The 16739-nt window shown below is 44.9% G+C and overlaps 1 protein-coding gene across 1 annotated transcript in view; it reads left to right on the top strand.

Moving 5' to 3' along the window:
• The window catches only part of CD99L2 (CD99 molecule like 2), a 19367-nt gene extending 6523 nt beyond the window's left edge, over nt 1-12844 (top strand). Inside the window, 8 exon segments of the mRNA XM_029285073.1 lie at nt 77-157; nt 1430-1525; nt 4253-4322; nt 4355-4375; nt 7267-7286; nt 8193-8312; nt 11070-11135; nt 12525-12844. Coding sequence (XP_029140906.1) covers nt 77-157; nt 1430-1525; nt 4253-4322; nt 4355-4375; nt 7267-7286; nt 8193-8312; nt 11070-11135; nt 12525-12592 — 542 coding nt within the window. The 3' untranslated portion in view covers nt 12593-12844.
• The last annotated feature ends 3895 nt before the right edge of the window (nt 12845-16739 follow it).

Below are 16739 nucleotides of genomic sequence, written 5' to 3' on the forward strand. Positions count from 1 at the left end.
TTGTGGGGCAACGGACTGGGGAGGGCTGGAGTGAGTGAGTCGCTGGGCTGAGGGGTCTGTGTTCTCCCATCTGCAGACGATGGTCGCTGGAACATCCCCCACACCACCACCACCAAGCAGCCCAAGGCTACGAAGCCACCCCCCAAAAAGACTTCAGGTAATTTTTTTTACCACTATTAAACCTCAGAGGCACCATTAGAAATCTGGAAGACAAGACCTTGGGGATTCAAAGAACTGAAAGTGGGGATGAAGAGCAGAAGCTTGATCTGGTATTGAAAGAGAACGGAGCGGGGCCTGGGAGGGTTCTTCAGGTTCTTCACTTAAAAGGTTTTCTCCTTACTATAGCTGTTCTCTCTGCCTTCTCCCGCGTGGCAGGACAATATGTAGAAGATAAGAGTGGGCTCTGGGAACAGATGGATGGATGGATGGATGGATGGATGGATGGATGGTAGGTAGGTAGGTAGGTAGGTAGGTAGGTAAGGTAGATAGGATAGGTAAGATAGATAGGAAGGTAGGTAGTAGGTGGATAGATAGATAGATAGATAGATAGATAGATAGATAGATAGATAGATAGATAGATAGATAGATAGATAGATAGATAGATAATGTAGGTAGATAGGTAAGGTAGATAGGATAGGTAAGATAGGAAGGTAGGTAGGTGGATAGATAGATAATGTAGGTAGGTAGATAGGTAGATAGGTAAAGTAGATAGGATAGGTAGATAGGATAGTAAGATAGATAAGGTAGGTAGGTGGATAGATAGATAGATAGATAGAGGTAGGTAGGTAGGTAGATAGATAGAGGTAGGTAGATAGATAGATAGATAGATAGATAGATAGATAGATAGATAGATAGATAGATAGATAGATAGATAGATAGATAGATAGGAAGGTAGGTAGGTAGGTAGGAAGGAAGGTAGGTAGATAGACAGACACAGACAGACAGATGATAGGAGAAGACAATCTATTAGGTAACTAGCCTTAGAGGATTTGGGGTTCCCAGGCTGAATTTGGGGATTCAGACTTCTTTCTTTGATTTATGTGTTTTCCTGACATGCAGTCTGGTTTCTATAAAAGCCTTCACCAACTCTGACCCTCAAAATGTAGAGGAGTTGGCTGCAAGGCCTGGTATTGTCCCCTGGCTGAAATCTTGGTGGTAGATTGTAACTCAAGACACCTGGAGATGAGCGGGTTGGGAATGGCTGGTCTTGTATCGAAGGGCGTGACCATCACATGCATCAAATCGAACTCAACCTGAACCGATGGGCAAAACTATGCCTGGGAAATAGCGTAGAAACCTGTGGGAATCCTAGGTAGATGTCTTCAAGCCTTTTCTTACTTCTTCTAAGAGGTCAGGTCTTGCTCAGTGGAAAAGAATGGGGATGCTAGAAACCCTATAGCCCTAAGCAACCGATCTGCTCGTTTTGTAGCGAAAGACCCAATGGATTTCGACTTATCCGATGCTTTAGATGACCAAAATGACAGACACCCTGGGGGTGGACCACCTAAAGGAAATCCCGGTGGAGGTACGTTGATAATTCTGCTTTTTTTGTTGGTCAAGATAGACTTTGGCACCCTCCCTTCTTTCTCCGCGCGTCCGCTGCAGTTGGGGGGAGAACAGCTCCCAAAGCCTTGAAGATCTGCTCACCTGCTGGGCTGAGACTGTGCATTTTCGTTAAAGTAGGACGGTAGCAGCTCTTGTAGGCGTTGAGAAGAGACTGAGGACAGTGGTGGGAAAGTCTGCAGAGAAGAGAGGAGAGTTGAAATAGTCAGGAAGGTGACGGCCACTACCTCTGTTATATACAGAGCATCAGTTATATCATGGTGGCTATCAGCTGCACCAACCTTTCCAGGGAACGTTGATTCCCATCAAGCTGATGGAGGAGGTGGTTGGATGTTCAAGAGGCGATGGACGTGATGGGATGCTGTTGATGGAATCAGATCCCGGATGGAAGGGGAACACGATGGCTCCAAAGCTGTCTTTCTCAACCTTGTTTAAAGAGATATAGACTTCCCAGAATTCCCCAGCCAGCATGGCATTCTGGGAGTTGAAGACCACATGTCTTCAAGTGGCCAGGGTTGAGGAACACAGCTCTGGAAGGTGTAGATTTTGCGGTAGAAGGAAAGCCCTCCCTGCTCAGACATTAGAAGCTGAAGGAGTTTGTAGTATTCACTCATCCGCCTTCCCCTCTTTGAGCTTTGCTTTTCCTAATTAGATACAGCTAGTTCTCAACTTATGACTGCAATGGATCCTGCCCATTACGGCCATTAGTCACGACGGTCCTAAAGCAGCACACCCCTGTGACTGATCCCATTTTACAATCTTGCTGAGCTCATTTAAGCAAATGCAGAGGTTATCAAGCCAACCAATTGTTCGGTAGAAGGCTGATTGGGTTGAAAACCAGAAATAAAATGCTGATTTGGGGCAAAAATGCCATACAATGATGCTGCAAAGGGCCCAACATTGTGGTCATGTGACTGCAGGGATGGGGATGGGGATGGTGGCCATCAGAACCGGATTAGACGTAGTTCTGGGTGGTCCGTCCTAGCTTAGCAACCAGTCTTAAAGTCCACCTGTAAATCCTTGCAGGAACGATTGAAAAGAGAACAGCTTCCAGCCCCCGGAATGCTAGAAAAAAAAATATATTGGCAGGTTGTTTTATTGCTCCAGGTTGAATTCTCGCTTTCCTTTGTCGTGTGCTTTGGTTCCCAAGCCTAAATCAACCCCTTGCTATTTTCCATGATCAGTTAATGAATAAAGAATCCTGTTCCAGGTTCAAAAGGTGGAGACAGAAGAGGTGGAAATTCTGGTAAGGGGCATCTCCTTGGTCTCCTCTGTCCCACCTGGCTCCTTTTGCTCGCCCTTCTCTTCTAAGCCCAGGAGAAAATAAGAATAAAGTCCCTAAAATGAAATTAATAAAATGAACTGGAGCTGTTATTTCTTGCATGAGATGGTTCCAGCAGTTGCTCTTCCAACTGGCTATTACCAATGCATGGTGTGAATTCTCTGTCCACTCTAACCTGCTAAAAATCCTACACAGGCTATCCGTCTCTGCTTGCCAGCAGGACTGATGGTCAGGGAAGATGGGATCTCTCTCTTCAGTCTTGCCTGCAGGAGCTTCGGCTTTTGAATTCATCTTAGTACAAAAGCAAAATCCCTCTGCAGACAGAAAAATAACATACAGCAGGAAGTAAACTGGCCCAGAAGCCATCTGTCTGCCACGTTGCCTATTACTTGTAGGGCTTCATATTTTTATGTAAAAACTCTGGGAATTGATGTCCCTTCTTATCATTGGAAGGGATAAATCACCTCTGTGCCCAAGCAAACCAAAGACCTCTGAATGTAGACCTTAAGGTAACCCTTGTGACCCTTAATTTAATCCAAGGATTTTGAAGGCATTCATTAAAAAAAAAAACTGGCTCATAAACGATGTACTAGGATTCCCATAGAAATGCTTTTAAACGTCTCCAGAGGTTTCCATTTCTGGACAAGTTTACAAATGCCATCAGTCATCCCATTTTTGGGCTTACCTTCATTTGGAGCTGGGGGTCCAAAGTAGGGTTCAAAATCTCCATGGATGTTTGTGGGCCTCACTTGGTCTTGAGAGGGAATTGCTGGCGTGCCACAGAATCTCTGGAACATCTGTAGAAGGTGCCCCATTCAGATGTGTCCAGATAGCAACGAACGAGCAAATGCTTTCTCGTGGATCGAGACCAGATCTTCCCAATAATGTAGATCATGGTTCTCCAGACCAGATAAAAGCCAAAGTCAAATTAAGGTGCCTTCCAATTCCTCCGTGTGGTGCTATCCTTCCCGTTAGTGTCCTTGTCATGAATGATACGGAGAAGCGTCTTCAATTATATGAGATACATTGCGCCAGATCCTGCAAAGGGCATGAAGGTGGAGATGGAAAGCCTGAAAATAAAGCAGTAAACATTCTGGGGTTAAAACATTTCACTTTTTTTAAAAACAAAAAATCTATTCTTCTGCATTTCTGGATTTAGATTAGAGAATAACTAACATTGCAAAAAAAAAAAAATCACTTTTATAACTTTGGTTCCAGCCAACAACTCCTTTACTAACCCGTACGCTTCAATCTAAAAATCGTTTTTCTTTTCTTCTTGGATGCAGTCCTTTTACTTGTGGCTTTTTTTTTTTTAAAGTAGGGTAAATTTGGTTAAAGAGTGGTTAAAAAAAAAAAAAAAGACCAATGTGGAATTTTAAATAAGTGGATTTTACTTGGACTTCTCAGGGATTTCGGATGCCGACCTGATTGGTATCGTGGATGAAGGAGGTTATCAGCCTGATAAGAAGAAAGGTGGGTTTCTCTGTGCTGGGTTGGCTGTAGTGAAAGGTGAGGAATTTTGGGGAGGGGGTTGCTCTCGGCCACATCTTGAAAGCTGTAAGTTTAGCTCTATAGGCAATCCTCAATTTAGACGCACAATCGGGATCAGAATGTCTGGTTGCCAAGCCCCCAGATTTTGATCCGAATAAGAAGGGACTTGGAGATCTTCTAGTCCAGTGATGGCGAACCTTTTAGAGACCGAGTGCCCAAACTGCAACCCAAAACCCACTTACGTATCGTCGGGTGCCGGGTGGGTGTGGCCCATTGGGTGGGTGTGGCCCATGGGTGGGCGTGGCTGTGGTGGTAACGGCAGACTGGGTGGGACTAAAAAGTTCAATCAATCCCAACTTTGCAAGATCTTTTTTTTTCCCGCAAGAAGTTGAAATTGACTGATTGAACCTTTTTTTTTTTGCACATGGCAGCAGAGGCCTAAAGCAAAAAGGTTTTATAAAACTCAGCTGAAGGCCTAGGACTGGGGTGATGGTTCGCGTGCCCACAGAGAGGGCTCTGAGTGCCGCCTCTGGCACCCGTGCCATAGGTTTGCCACCACTGTTCTAGTCCAACTCCCTTATCACATGACAGTGTGGATGCTGCAAAACCTCCTGTAAAGAATTTCCAAGCCCAGAAGATCCATGTCTGTGATCTAGTAAAGACGACGCATGCAAAGATTTGGATAAGATCCACAGGCCCTCAGCTACAGATTGGCAACTGCGGATTGATTGCTGTTCTGAAAAGGAAACCTAAGGGTGATCCTTTCATTTGGAGCCAGTTGGCTGGAGGAGGAGTCGGGCGCTGGGGTGTCCCGTTTTGCAAACAGCCCCCGCTATGGTGGGCACAGAAGGAACGGTGGTGCAAAGCACCTTAAACACAGAACTGCACCCAAATCATTGGTACCCTGGAGATGTTGTCTGGAAGGTGTCTGGTGGGACACCAGAGAGGCATTGGGTCCTCTCCAGCTTTCGGGATCTTGCTTGGATTCACCGGAGTCCTTTCTACACAGGAAAGAGTGCAGAGAAGAGCAACAAAGATGGTTAGGGGACATATGAAGAACGGTTGCAGGAATTGGGTATGTCTAGCCAAGAGAAAAGAAGGATTGGGGTGACATGATAGCAGTGTTCCAATATTTGAGGGGCTGCACCCAAGAAGAAGGGGGTCAACCTATTTTCCAAAGCCCCTGAAGGCAGGACAAGAAGCAACGGATGGAAACTAATCAAGGAGAGAAGCAACTTAGAACTAAGGAGAAATTTTCTGACAGTGAGAGCAATTAATCAGCGGAATAACCTGCCTCCAGAAATTGTGGGTGCTCCAACACTGGAGGTTTTTAAGAAGAGATTGGACAGCCACTTGTCTGAAATGGCATAGGGTCTCCTGCTTGAGCAGGGGGCTGGACTAGAAGACCTCCAAGGTCCCTTCCAACTGTTTGTTCTGCTAATTTGCCGTTGAATGCGGTCGGATCCGATGTGGTGAAGGGCGGGAAACTAAGGCCCACGTGTAAAATGAGGCACCGGCTTCCTCGGGGCTTTAGATGCTCCAGATCGCAGGCATTCCGATGGCCGCGCCGAGCACCACCACAAAGGACTCGTTCTTCCAAGCCACTCGAGTGTTTTCCTTCTCCAATTAGAGAATGGAGGAGGGGGAGGAAATTACTGCTTATGCTGCAGCGGGCAGAAATGTGCAGACAAAGCTTTCATTTCTCCGCAAACCGCACCCACTTTCTTGACTGCGCACGGTGCTAAATTTATAATCAATCTCATTTATTGCTACTGACGCAGCAGCTGCTTAATTAATACGAGGGCCAGCCGAGTGTCTGCACGCGCTCGCGCGCCGGGGCTGGGATTTGCACAGCCTTGGCTCGGCACCCAACTTCCTTCGTCAACATATTAGGAGATAATTAAAATGGCCCCAGGATTGATTAATTGATTATTTATCTATTTGTTTAGCTCGGCACCCCCTGGGCGGCTTGAAATTGGCTTTTGAGGAACTGGGGAGGGGGGGGAGAAGGGAAGTGGCAGGGGCCTCTCCCTGCCAATCGTCCTTGCTTTCAACTCCAAGGTGTAAATCAGTTGTATTTCAAGGAGACGATTTGGACGGAGGGAAATGTAGGGCAGGCGTGTCATCGCCGCTGGAAATCTGCGGGGTTTTATAACAAAGATCTCCCGATTCTGCTATTCGCTTAACGAACTTCGGGGATTCACTTAAGAACTGCAGGGATTTGCTGAACAGCTGTGGCAACCCCCCCCCCAAAGATTGTAAAATAGTGCCTACCTCATTTAACAACAACCTTGCTTAGCAATGTGAAAGAATAGAAATAAAAATAGAAATAAAAATAGAAAATAGAATAGAATAGAATAGAATAGAATAACAGAGGTGGAAGGTACCTTGTAGGTCATCTAGTCCAACCCTTGCTCAGGCAGGAAATTCTATACAATTTCAGACAAATTGTAGTCCAATCTCTTCTTAAAAACGTCCAGTGTTGTAGCATTCTGGAGGCAAGTTGTTCCACTGGTTAATTGTTCTAACTGTCAGGAAGTTTCTCCTTAGTTCCAGGTTGCTTCTCTCCTTGATCAGTTTCCATCCGTTGCTTCTTGTCCTGCCTTCAGGTCCTTTGGAGAATAGCTTGACTCCCTCTTCTTTGTGGCAGCCCCTGAGATACTGGAATACTGCTATCATGTCCCCCCTTGTCCTTCTCTTCATTAAACTAGACATCCCCAATTCCTGCAACCGGTCTTCATATATTTTGGCCTCCAGTCCAGTCCATTTGTGGTTATAAGTCAAGGGCCACCTGTATCTATACTATAAAGGGGAGAAGATCCATAACTTGTTTCAGACTTTTAGGGCATAAACTTCCTAAATGTTGCGTGTTCTTCATTAGTTATGGGTTTACTGATTGCTTGTTGTTTATTCTTCTGTATAGGAGACAGTGACAATGATTACAATAACGGTGAGTAAGGATGCTCATGGCACTCTCGGCTTCTTTTCAAACAATGGATGGAGCAAAACTTGAAACAGGGTGAAGATTTCCCTTGACCTCTGGCCTTTTCAAATGTCCCTTTTAAAGCCCCTTCTCTGTCTTTCCCGGGCACCAAGCTGCAGAGAAGTGCTAGATAGCTTTTAGCAGAGACTGGCCTGACCTGTTATGAGAGCGTGGGGATTCGGCTAGGGGTCACCTCGAAGCTCAGGAACCCCTGTTTTTCCACCCTTGTTTTTTAAACTAAAGATAACCATGGATTTGCTTCTTAGCTCCTTCTGCAATTCTTCCACGGCTTCTAACCCAACGCCTAAGAGTTGCATGACCCCAACTGACCTGGTCCATTTTTTGAGGGGCTCCTGGAGAACCAGACATTCTCACGTGGGCATTTGGTGGTTTTCTTAGAAACGGAGCAGGGCAAATGCAGAAATACCATCACCCTTTCGACTGTAAACAATGATTTGCCTTGAGTTGAACAAAAAAGAAGAAGCTTTGAAGAGCTAAGTTTGTCCTCGTTGGCCAAGTCATGGTTTGATGGGTATGAAGCAATCTCTGGGATGCTTGCGCAAAGAATAGATTATAGAACAATCCCAGCTTGGATCATCCCACTTGGTCTCTCTAGAAACATCTGAACGATCTCCTATTATCCGTAGCCATTGGTCTTACAGGCTGGAGATCCTGAGAGTTACAGCAAATGAGTCCATGGGCTGTCAGGTGGGGGAAGGCTTCAGAAGTGGGTCCATTCATAATGCCAAAATAATGACATGGTAGAACAGAGGTGTGGCAGGAACGGAGAAAAGAACTTAGCGGGGATTTTTAGTAAACATCTAGGATGCGGAGCATCATCCATAACGTTCAACTTGTCCTCCATTTCTACAGGTGCCCTGGTGGAAACCGGGACAATCGCTGGCATTGTCAGTGGCCTTGCCATGGCCTTAATCGGTGCTGTCAGCAGCTATATCTCCTACCAGCAAAAGAAATTCTGCTTTAGCATACAACGTAAGTGTCTCTAATTTCTCTCCCCCCCCTCCATGCAGGAGATCTGACTCCTGGTGAAAAGATCCCTCAAAATCCAGTCGCTTTACCCAGAGTGTGTGGGGAGGGTTCTCAATCTCTTCTCCAACAAAGCCTGCAATGGGATCTTGTTGACTTGGCTCCTCTCACTGGCCGTTGTTAAATTCTGACCCTTGTATGCTGGAGAAAGGGGTTTCTCTTAAGCTGCAGAAGACCAACTGTGGCGTTTAGAAATGAGTCCAGAGATCCATCTATCAGCGGTCAATATTGCTGATGTGGAAAGGGAGCTAGCTGCAAAAGCGGGCTGGTCTCATGCCTGGAATTGGGGGTGAGTGATTTTAAGACAGAGAAAATTGCTTCAACCTAGGAGCTTTCTCTTATGGGTGGGCTGCGAAGAGGCCCCACAGCTTCAGTTTCCTGTAGGGGCTGTGAAGCTGGGTAGTAGCTACAGGCATGTTAAGGCTTCTTTACATAAAATGTTATTATCAACGGATATCCTCCCCCCCCCCAAGAACTCTCCAGGATGATAGGCTTCCCAACCAATTAGCTTCCAATTCAGTTCCATAGCATGCATGGATCCCTTGAAATGAAGGACTACAACACAGTTCTTTCAGCAGTTCCAGGAAGGCCCCACACCCATTTGCACCACTCTGGTGACCTTGAGGACACAGATAAATCTCCAAGTGGCCTCAACGACTCTCTAAAAGAATGCAAATGACCAGCTGTCTGCAAGGAGTATAAATCCTTCCATTCCCCACCACCCAGAGCTGAAGAAGCTTCTTGGATGATAAGGGAAACATCTTTTTTTTTAAAAAAACAAGAAAGTCCAGTTGCCTCTTGAAAAAGCACTTTGGGGACCTTGAAATGAAGGTTCTGCTTTCTAGGGCTGCAGTGAGGTTTGATGCCCGGCGAGCATCAAAGAAAGCAACTTGAACTGAGTTTGCAGGTGATTGAATTCCTGAAGGGCCCACAATAGGCCCTCCTTCCATTGCCTTTCTCGTTATTCAGGAATGCTGGCCTGGTTCCTTCCATTCAGTGGCCGGATGCATAGTCCAGTCAAGGCTGAGAAAAATTCGTTCGTCTGAGTTGACTCTTTTCCCTTGGGGGAAAAAACATTGCAATTTACCAGGATATAAAAGTGAGAGAACCGGTATTTGGGGAAGGATCCAACCTTTTGCAGATAGCTTTGGATGGCGTCAGGAAGAGGAACGTTGCCCCTTTTCTGACCCTTTTTTTTTAGCAAAGTATCACAAACGGGAGTGACAGGAGTCAGTTGAACGAGCAGAATAAGTCCAGAGAAATGTGATGGATTCATGTATCCATTCATTTATCTAACCCCTGCGGGGTTTTTTTTTCCAAGTTCTCTGTTGGTTGTCAGTCATTATGTTGGGAGAAAAAAAAACGAGCGTTATTATTTCTTGCAAAACCAAAAGGCTTATTTTATGGACCAAAAGTCACAGAATCGGAAGAATATATCTATATATCTATATATCTCTATCTATATCTATCTATCTATCTATCTATCTATCTATCTATCTATCTATCTATCTATCTATCTAATAAAAAATGACGGAAAAGGACATTATACGTAGGGGGGGTATATGTTTGTACATGTGAATGGTGTTCTCTGTAATGTGCACATAGAAATACACAATCTCCAGAAGGAACATCCTTAGGTCTAGAAAAGCGTTGGATAAAGGCGGCACTCAGATGCCACGAAAAGGCAACAGGAAATTAAAGTTAATTATAACGGAGGATTAATTTCAGCCATCAGACGTGGCCTGCTGGGATAATGTCAGACTTTGGATGCACAGCAATGCACGGCAGCTCCTGAAGGGACTTTTTATGGAAATGGGGTAAAACAACCTCTCAGTGAGGCTCATATGTGGCATTTCTGATGCCCTGTTTTGGCCCGGTTTAATGGCAGAAATAAGCAAAGGAGGCGATTTTACTCATTTCCAGCTCCCGGTTTCTTCCAAGCCTGATCTAACTTGCTGGATCTGTTTGAAAGGGGGAAAAAAGCAGGAATGAATGCAAATATTTTAAAGGAAGAAAGAAGGAGAAATTGTTGAGGTGAGGTTGGGAAGAGGCTGTCAAGTCCTGTAGGCCAGGGATCCCCAACCCCATCCGTGGACCGGTACTGGGCCACAGCATGCCAGCAACCGGTCCGCACAAACAAGCAAAGCCCCATCCGTGGGATGCAGGCAGCACACAAAACCACACACCCTCCGGTCCGCGGAAAAACCTCTCTCCACGGAACCGGTCCCTGGTGCCCAAAAGGTTGGGGGCCTTTGCTGTAGGACGTGCTGAGCGTGATAACACATCAACATCATGAATTCCTCACCTGTTTTGGAATTCAAGTTGGAGGTTTAAAAAACAAACAATGTCAGAGAAGGAGAACTGGAGCATAAAAAAATGCCGTTTAAAATCCAAACCTCTTATTTGGTTTGCCCTTTAGTCAAATGGAGCAAAAAGTATTCCATTTCTTTCTTCCTCTGTTGGGTGCTGCAGCCATCTGAAAGGAGTGTAATGAGTTTGCAAGTAGAGATTTAATCTTACGGTGTAAATTAGGGGCAGGAAGCCTACCACAGGGTTGTTTCGTTGCTATCCTGGCTGTCTCTCTCAGGACAGCACTTACTAGACGTGTCTTCTGGTTTTCTGCGTAAGCTTCAGTCGTCTCACAACAACTGTGCCAGTTTTAATGTTGGGTGTCAAGTCTCTTCTGCTCTTTGCTATTTTTAGAGGGCCTGAATGCAGAATATGTGAAGGGAGAAAACATGGAAGCGGTGGTGACCGAAGAGCCACAAGGTGAGTCAGTGCGTGTCCTTAAGGGTGCACACCGTGTCACAAGGGTGACACGCTGTGTCCCAACTTTGGTGTGACAGCCCAGGAGGAGAGCTGCAGCATGTTTGTGTAGACCACAAGTTGCAACTGTCCTTTTTGTTTCCAAGTATAACTCGGGCTTCCGCTTAGATGTCTTAAGCTTCTTCAGAAGGTTTTGCTGGAAGTAAGCTCTTAGTAGGTCTTTAAGCCTTCTTCTGGATTTCCCAAGGTGTCCTGCCTCTTCCCCCCTCAAGCCTCCCATCACATTGTCTGTCCTTGCTACAGCCTGTAAAATCCACAACCGTGGAAGGGGCCAGCTCTCTGTTTATAATGGAATCTAAACATCTGAGAAGTATGTGGTCTCCAGTAGAGATTATGTCACACACAAAAAAGAGTCCCGAGGTGTATCCAAATGCTGGGTATGTCCATGATGGAAAATAAGAGAAATGTACCACGTTAGAAGCTGTTGTGTAGCTGTGTAAATAACTCAAATGGTCCTGTGACTGTTCTTATGAATGAAGGAAGAATATGAGACTCCTTTGGTGACCTAGGAGCACTCAATTCAGGAATATCAAAATATTTCTTTTCTAATGATGTGCATGTCGTAGACGCCTAGTGTTGGAAGAGACCTTAGAAGTCTTCTGGTGCAGCCCCTTGTCCGGGGCTTGAATCCTCAGACTCCCAAATGATGGTTGAAACTTTGCTTGAAAACCTCCAGTGATGGAGCCTCCACAACTCTAGGAGACAGGCTAGTCCAGTGTTTAATAGCTCTCATGTCAGGAAATTCATGTTTCACTTGAGTTTGGATCTCCCGTGAATGGAATTTCCATCTGTTGGCAAGCTTGGCTCTTGAATCCCTCTGGAAGCAAGTTAATATAACACGGAAAGCAATTCTAGTACAAATGCAGGTCCCCTGAAACTCTCCAGATGTTTTGGACTTCACACACAACAGCAGGGCAAGCAATTGTGGCACTGTTGGCTGAAAAATCTGGAGAGAACTAGATTATCTGCCCATTCTGGAATTTCACAATTACCTACTACAAGAAATGATGCTTCTATTGTATGAGCCATCCAGCCAGGCAATTCCATAAATACTTCCTAGCTCATTAAGATAGTAATAGCACAAACTGGTATGTCTACAGCTGTATTTATGCTGGTTGGGGAATTCTGGGAGATAAAAGTTAATGCATCTTAAAAGTTGCTAAGGTTGAGCAACACCGATCAACAGCATCCTCCAGAACCAACTGGAGAGCATATAAGGTGGGCTCCTACAACTGCAAAGCCTAATTGAAATGATATAGTTGCGTCAAGTTTGCGTGTTTTGTATTTTCCTAGAAGAGCAGGCTAAATTTTCTCTCTTTTTTTCTTCCCTAGTGAAATATTCTGTCCTAGAACCACAGACAGCAGAAGCTCCACCGCCTCAAGAAAACGCAAAAGTCTGAAATCTCAGCTCTTTGGCTTAAAAAGAACCAATTGTTGACAGAACAAAACAAAACATGTCGCACACGAGCGCGCGCACGAACACACACACACACACACACACACAAACACGCACACACTCCTCTCACCTAATTTGTAATTTAGCTTTTACAAAACGTTTAATTTGGATTCCAAAGCTATTTAAATGTGCATTCCCCTGACTAGGGCAGGCTTCTTTATTGTGGTTAGGCTTGTAGACTGGTTGAAAAAAATAATAATAATGTTTTTTCGGGTTTTGATTTTTATTTTATTTTTTTAAAATATATCGTTTTGTGAAGAATCGTAGGTTTACATTTGCCATGGGTCATGTCCGAGCTTTGGTCAGGTTGAATATGAAATGCAAAGGTTCTTCCAAGTGGTGTTTCATGGTAGACGTAGAGATGTTCATGAATGACATTTTGATGGGACGGGGTTGGGGAGAGAAAGATAGCAAAGAACAGGGGTGAGAACAGTTGAAGTGCCTGTAGATGACCAGCCCAAAATAGACCAGGTGGAAAGTTTTAGCCAAAGTTCAGCTCTTGGTTACACGTAGCGCTTCCACCGAGGTCCTGGTGAGCTCTTTTGAGGAAGGAGATAAGCCTTCAAGAGAGAACAAGACCCATGCGAAGTTTTAATAGGTCGGGCCAAGAAGAGACCGTAGCCCCACAGAACTGGGCTTCATTTCAGCTATGAACCATCTTCAGTTGTTGTTTTGCTTTGAGTAGGACCAGGGACCTGTGTAAATATACAGCAAGAGGCTAAAGTGGAACCTGGACCTCACTTGTTAGGCTGCTGTGCTGTGCTGACCCCTGTTCGGTCCATTTGGACAGAATGCATGGGCTGCCAGCTTCGTAGTGGTTTTCTCCAACTTTTTGCAGAAGGCTCCAAAGCTTGAATTTTAAGAGAACAGGCTCAAGGGGTGGGGGGAAGGGTGTACCGAGGAGTGTGATGGTTCACTTGCACACCAGCCCTATACTCTAGTTCAATCTGAAGGGAGACATCCAGATAAGTACAGAAATAGTGGGCTAAAATCCAGAAAAGGGAGGTGGTTTGGGTTCAGGAAATGTAAGCGATGGTTATTTTGAAATGTTGCGCCTTCAGGTTTTCAAGGTCTGGTGGTACAAACGTTCTCCAGCGGGTAGCATCTCTCTGCTGGTATTTTATGGGCCAGGTCATCACATCCCACTGATTCATACTTCGGGCCTGGTGTTCCCCAAGGTCTCAAATCTGAGCTCAGCTGGATTGTGGGCAGCCATGTTTATTCAGTAGCCCAGTGTTTGAAGGTCCTTTTCCAGGAGAAGAGAAGATGTTGGGCGTTTTGAGTTTCTAACCTAGATGGAACCTGACTTTTACAACCTCCTCCTATACATGGAGGACACTCTTCTGTTTGCACCTCTTGGTACATCAGAAAGCCTCAAGGTTGTTCTCCTAGGAAAACCCTGAGAACAAGACCACTTGGAGCTGAGTTGCAAGCCAAGATGGGTTCTCCTGGGTGTGAATTCTCCTGTTGGCCTGATTCCTGGGATATTCCCGAGGAAAGTAAGGAACAAGATTGCTTTGCCATTTCTGGGAAGATGAAACCATCCACGGGGGTAGGATGAGATAGCAGTTCCCATCAGCCCTCCATCCTGTTCATATCAAACCAGCTTAGTTGATTTTCCCACTGTGCCTACGCAGTCACTAGTTGGGCTTAGTTTCCTTGCCTCAATAATAAACCACGAGGGGAGACCTAAGAACGGTGGTAAGATCCTTACTACTGTTCATGTTCTCCTTTTGTTTGACTCATGAAGGGGAAGGGGAAGACCACTCTAGCTCTACACCAAGGGTTTCCAACCTTGGCCACTTTAACACTTGTGGACTCCCAACTCCCAAAATTCAGTAGCCAGCATGGCTGGCTCAGTAATTCTGGGATTTGAAGTCCACAAGTCCTAAACTGGCCAAGGTTGGACACCTCTGCTCTACACCGTTGTACAAAGATGATTCTGGGGGAAACGGGTATTCACAGATAAAGGCCACATGGATGCCTGTTTTCACTCTTTTCCCAAAACAAACCTTGATCCCTGATATGTCTTAAATTTAGCTGGATCCCCAGTTTATTTTTATATTTGGCAGGGGCATCAGAGGAAGTGAAGCAAGGGGACTTTCTAGCCTTATTTTGGGAGAATTTTGATTATAACCACTATCGGTGCTAGCCCAGAGGAGCAGCAACTGCGGAGCTGAGCAAGAAATGAGCTTAAATGTTGGCCCATGTTGGTCATTCTCAACCTAAGTCCTGTTAGCCGTGCATTTCACCATTGTAGCAAGGTGTACATTTTCACATGCAAGGTTATAGTATTTTTTTCTCTCTTTAGTGCATGTAATCGGTCCATGGTATGTATTACACGGTGTTGGGGGGAGGGAAATGCGGGTGAAATACCTAATTCAGATTTCATTTTCAAACTAATCCTTTGTGATGTTTGTAGGGGACTTTTCTGGTAGGTTTCAGTGTGGGAATCATCAGAGCTAGAAGAGGTTTACATGGTGTGGTCAAAAAAGCCCAGATGGTAGTCACAGTACTTAAAAAAGAATGGACAGAATCATAGCTGCCGTATTGATGTTTTTTGACCACATTCTGTGAGCCCACCAGATCCATAGACTTCATTTGATTGAGGCACGTTGGACCCTCTGTGGATGCTGCTGTGCGTTGCGGAAATTTCTGGGTGAATCTCTTAATGTCAGGAGCACTACCAGCTGTATTTATAGGGGTTTAAGGAAATCTCTTGAAATATTATCCTGAGACCCCCATGTTTATCCATGATGGAGGTGAATCCCATGGATTTCAGTGGAGCGTCAATAGAGGTGGTTATAAATGCTAGTCCAGATGGTTTGGTTTAGCTTCATAATTTGCACTCCACAAGCATAAGACCTTTAAAAAAATGTGTATATTTTGGACGTACTAAATTCTCTTATCCCACCCCATCTCCTCTCGTGTTAAATTAGGACTTGGGGGGGGGTCAACAGAAGAAATCAAAGGAGGACTGCAGCTTATTTAAGGAAGCCACTGAGATGACTTTTCATTGATGGGATTCTGCTACGGAGGGATTCTCCTATGAAGGACTCAGTGTTTGACCAAGAACTATGTAGGGGAATAATTTTGAAGGTTCACCATATTTGAGATGGCTTCTAGGTACTAGAGAGTGAGGTCTGGTCTTGCATCTCTGTTTTCCAAATTTTGTAGAGCAGAAAAGTCCAGGGGGAACTCAACCACACAGATGAATCTACAACACAGCCTCTTTCCAACTACCGTCTCTCTTTTTAAAGAAAAAGTCAAGTACATCAAACATTAGACTAGGGTTATAGTGATGCATCTTTAGATAAAATAGTGGGGAAATGGTGGCTGTACTTGGACTAGAAATCATTTTCTCACCTAGGTGGAAGTTTCTTTCTTTCTTTCTTTCTTTTGGCCAATTATGGGGAAACGTTACTGTAGGTGTAAAAATTGTCTGTTTCGTTGTCTTTCTATTGCTGTCCTGCCACTGATCTCCATCTTGAAATACTGTGTCCCGGAGGAATTCCGCTACCCCACATAGATGTTTGAAAAATGTTATGTATTGCAGATTCTATGAACAAAAAACAAAACAAAACAAAAAACAATTGTCCCGAGTGTTACGTTAAGGAACAAAATCTACCAGGTTTTCAAGATGTGGCAGTTGATGAACCTGTGAAGTACTTCCCTTCCCCAAAGTCTTTTTGTATGAATTTGGTAAATGGTTATGCCTTAATGTAAATTTTAGATAGTCCAATGGAAGGAACTACCTAACTAACATCAGGTGCAAAGAGCAACAGTGACTGTTACTGCCTCCCCAGACCATGATCAACAGCGCAGTCTTCCCCAAAAATCAAGACTTAAGTTCTTGTGCCCTGGTTTAGTTCTTTCCCTAAGCAACGATGGCCCAGGCAAAGTCTCCACGGGGTTCCTGTCTCCAGGCCACCAAGGCAGAGGATGAAGGAGTAGCAAGGGTTGTCTGAGGAAGACCCAACCCTGTTGCCCTTCAGACCTTCAAAAATCCTACTGTGGAGCAGGATGTCTACCAACTTGGGTCTAGGACAACTTGCTGCAGCCAAATCACCGCGGGTCAATTCAATGCTGTA

The sequence above is a fragment of the Protobothrops mucrosquamatus genome, unplaced genomic scaffold, assembly GCF_001527695.2.
Source record: "Protobothrops mucrosquamatus isolate PMUCROS unplaced genomic scaffold, P.Mucros_1.0 scaffold1252, whole genome shotgun sequence".
NCBI classification, from domain to species: domain Eukaryota; kingdom Metazoa; phylum Chordata; class Lepidosauria; order Squamata; family Viperidae; genus Protobothrops; species Protobothrops mucrosquamatus.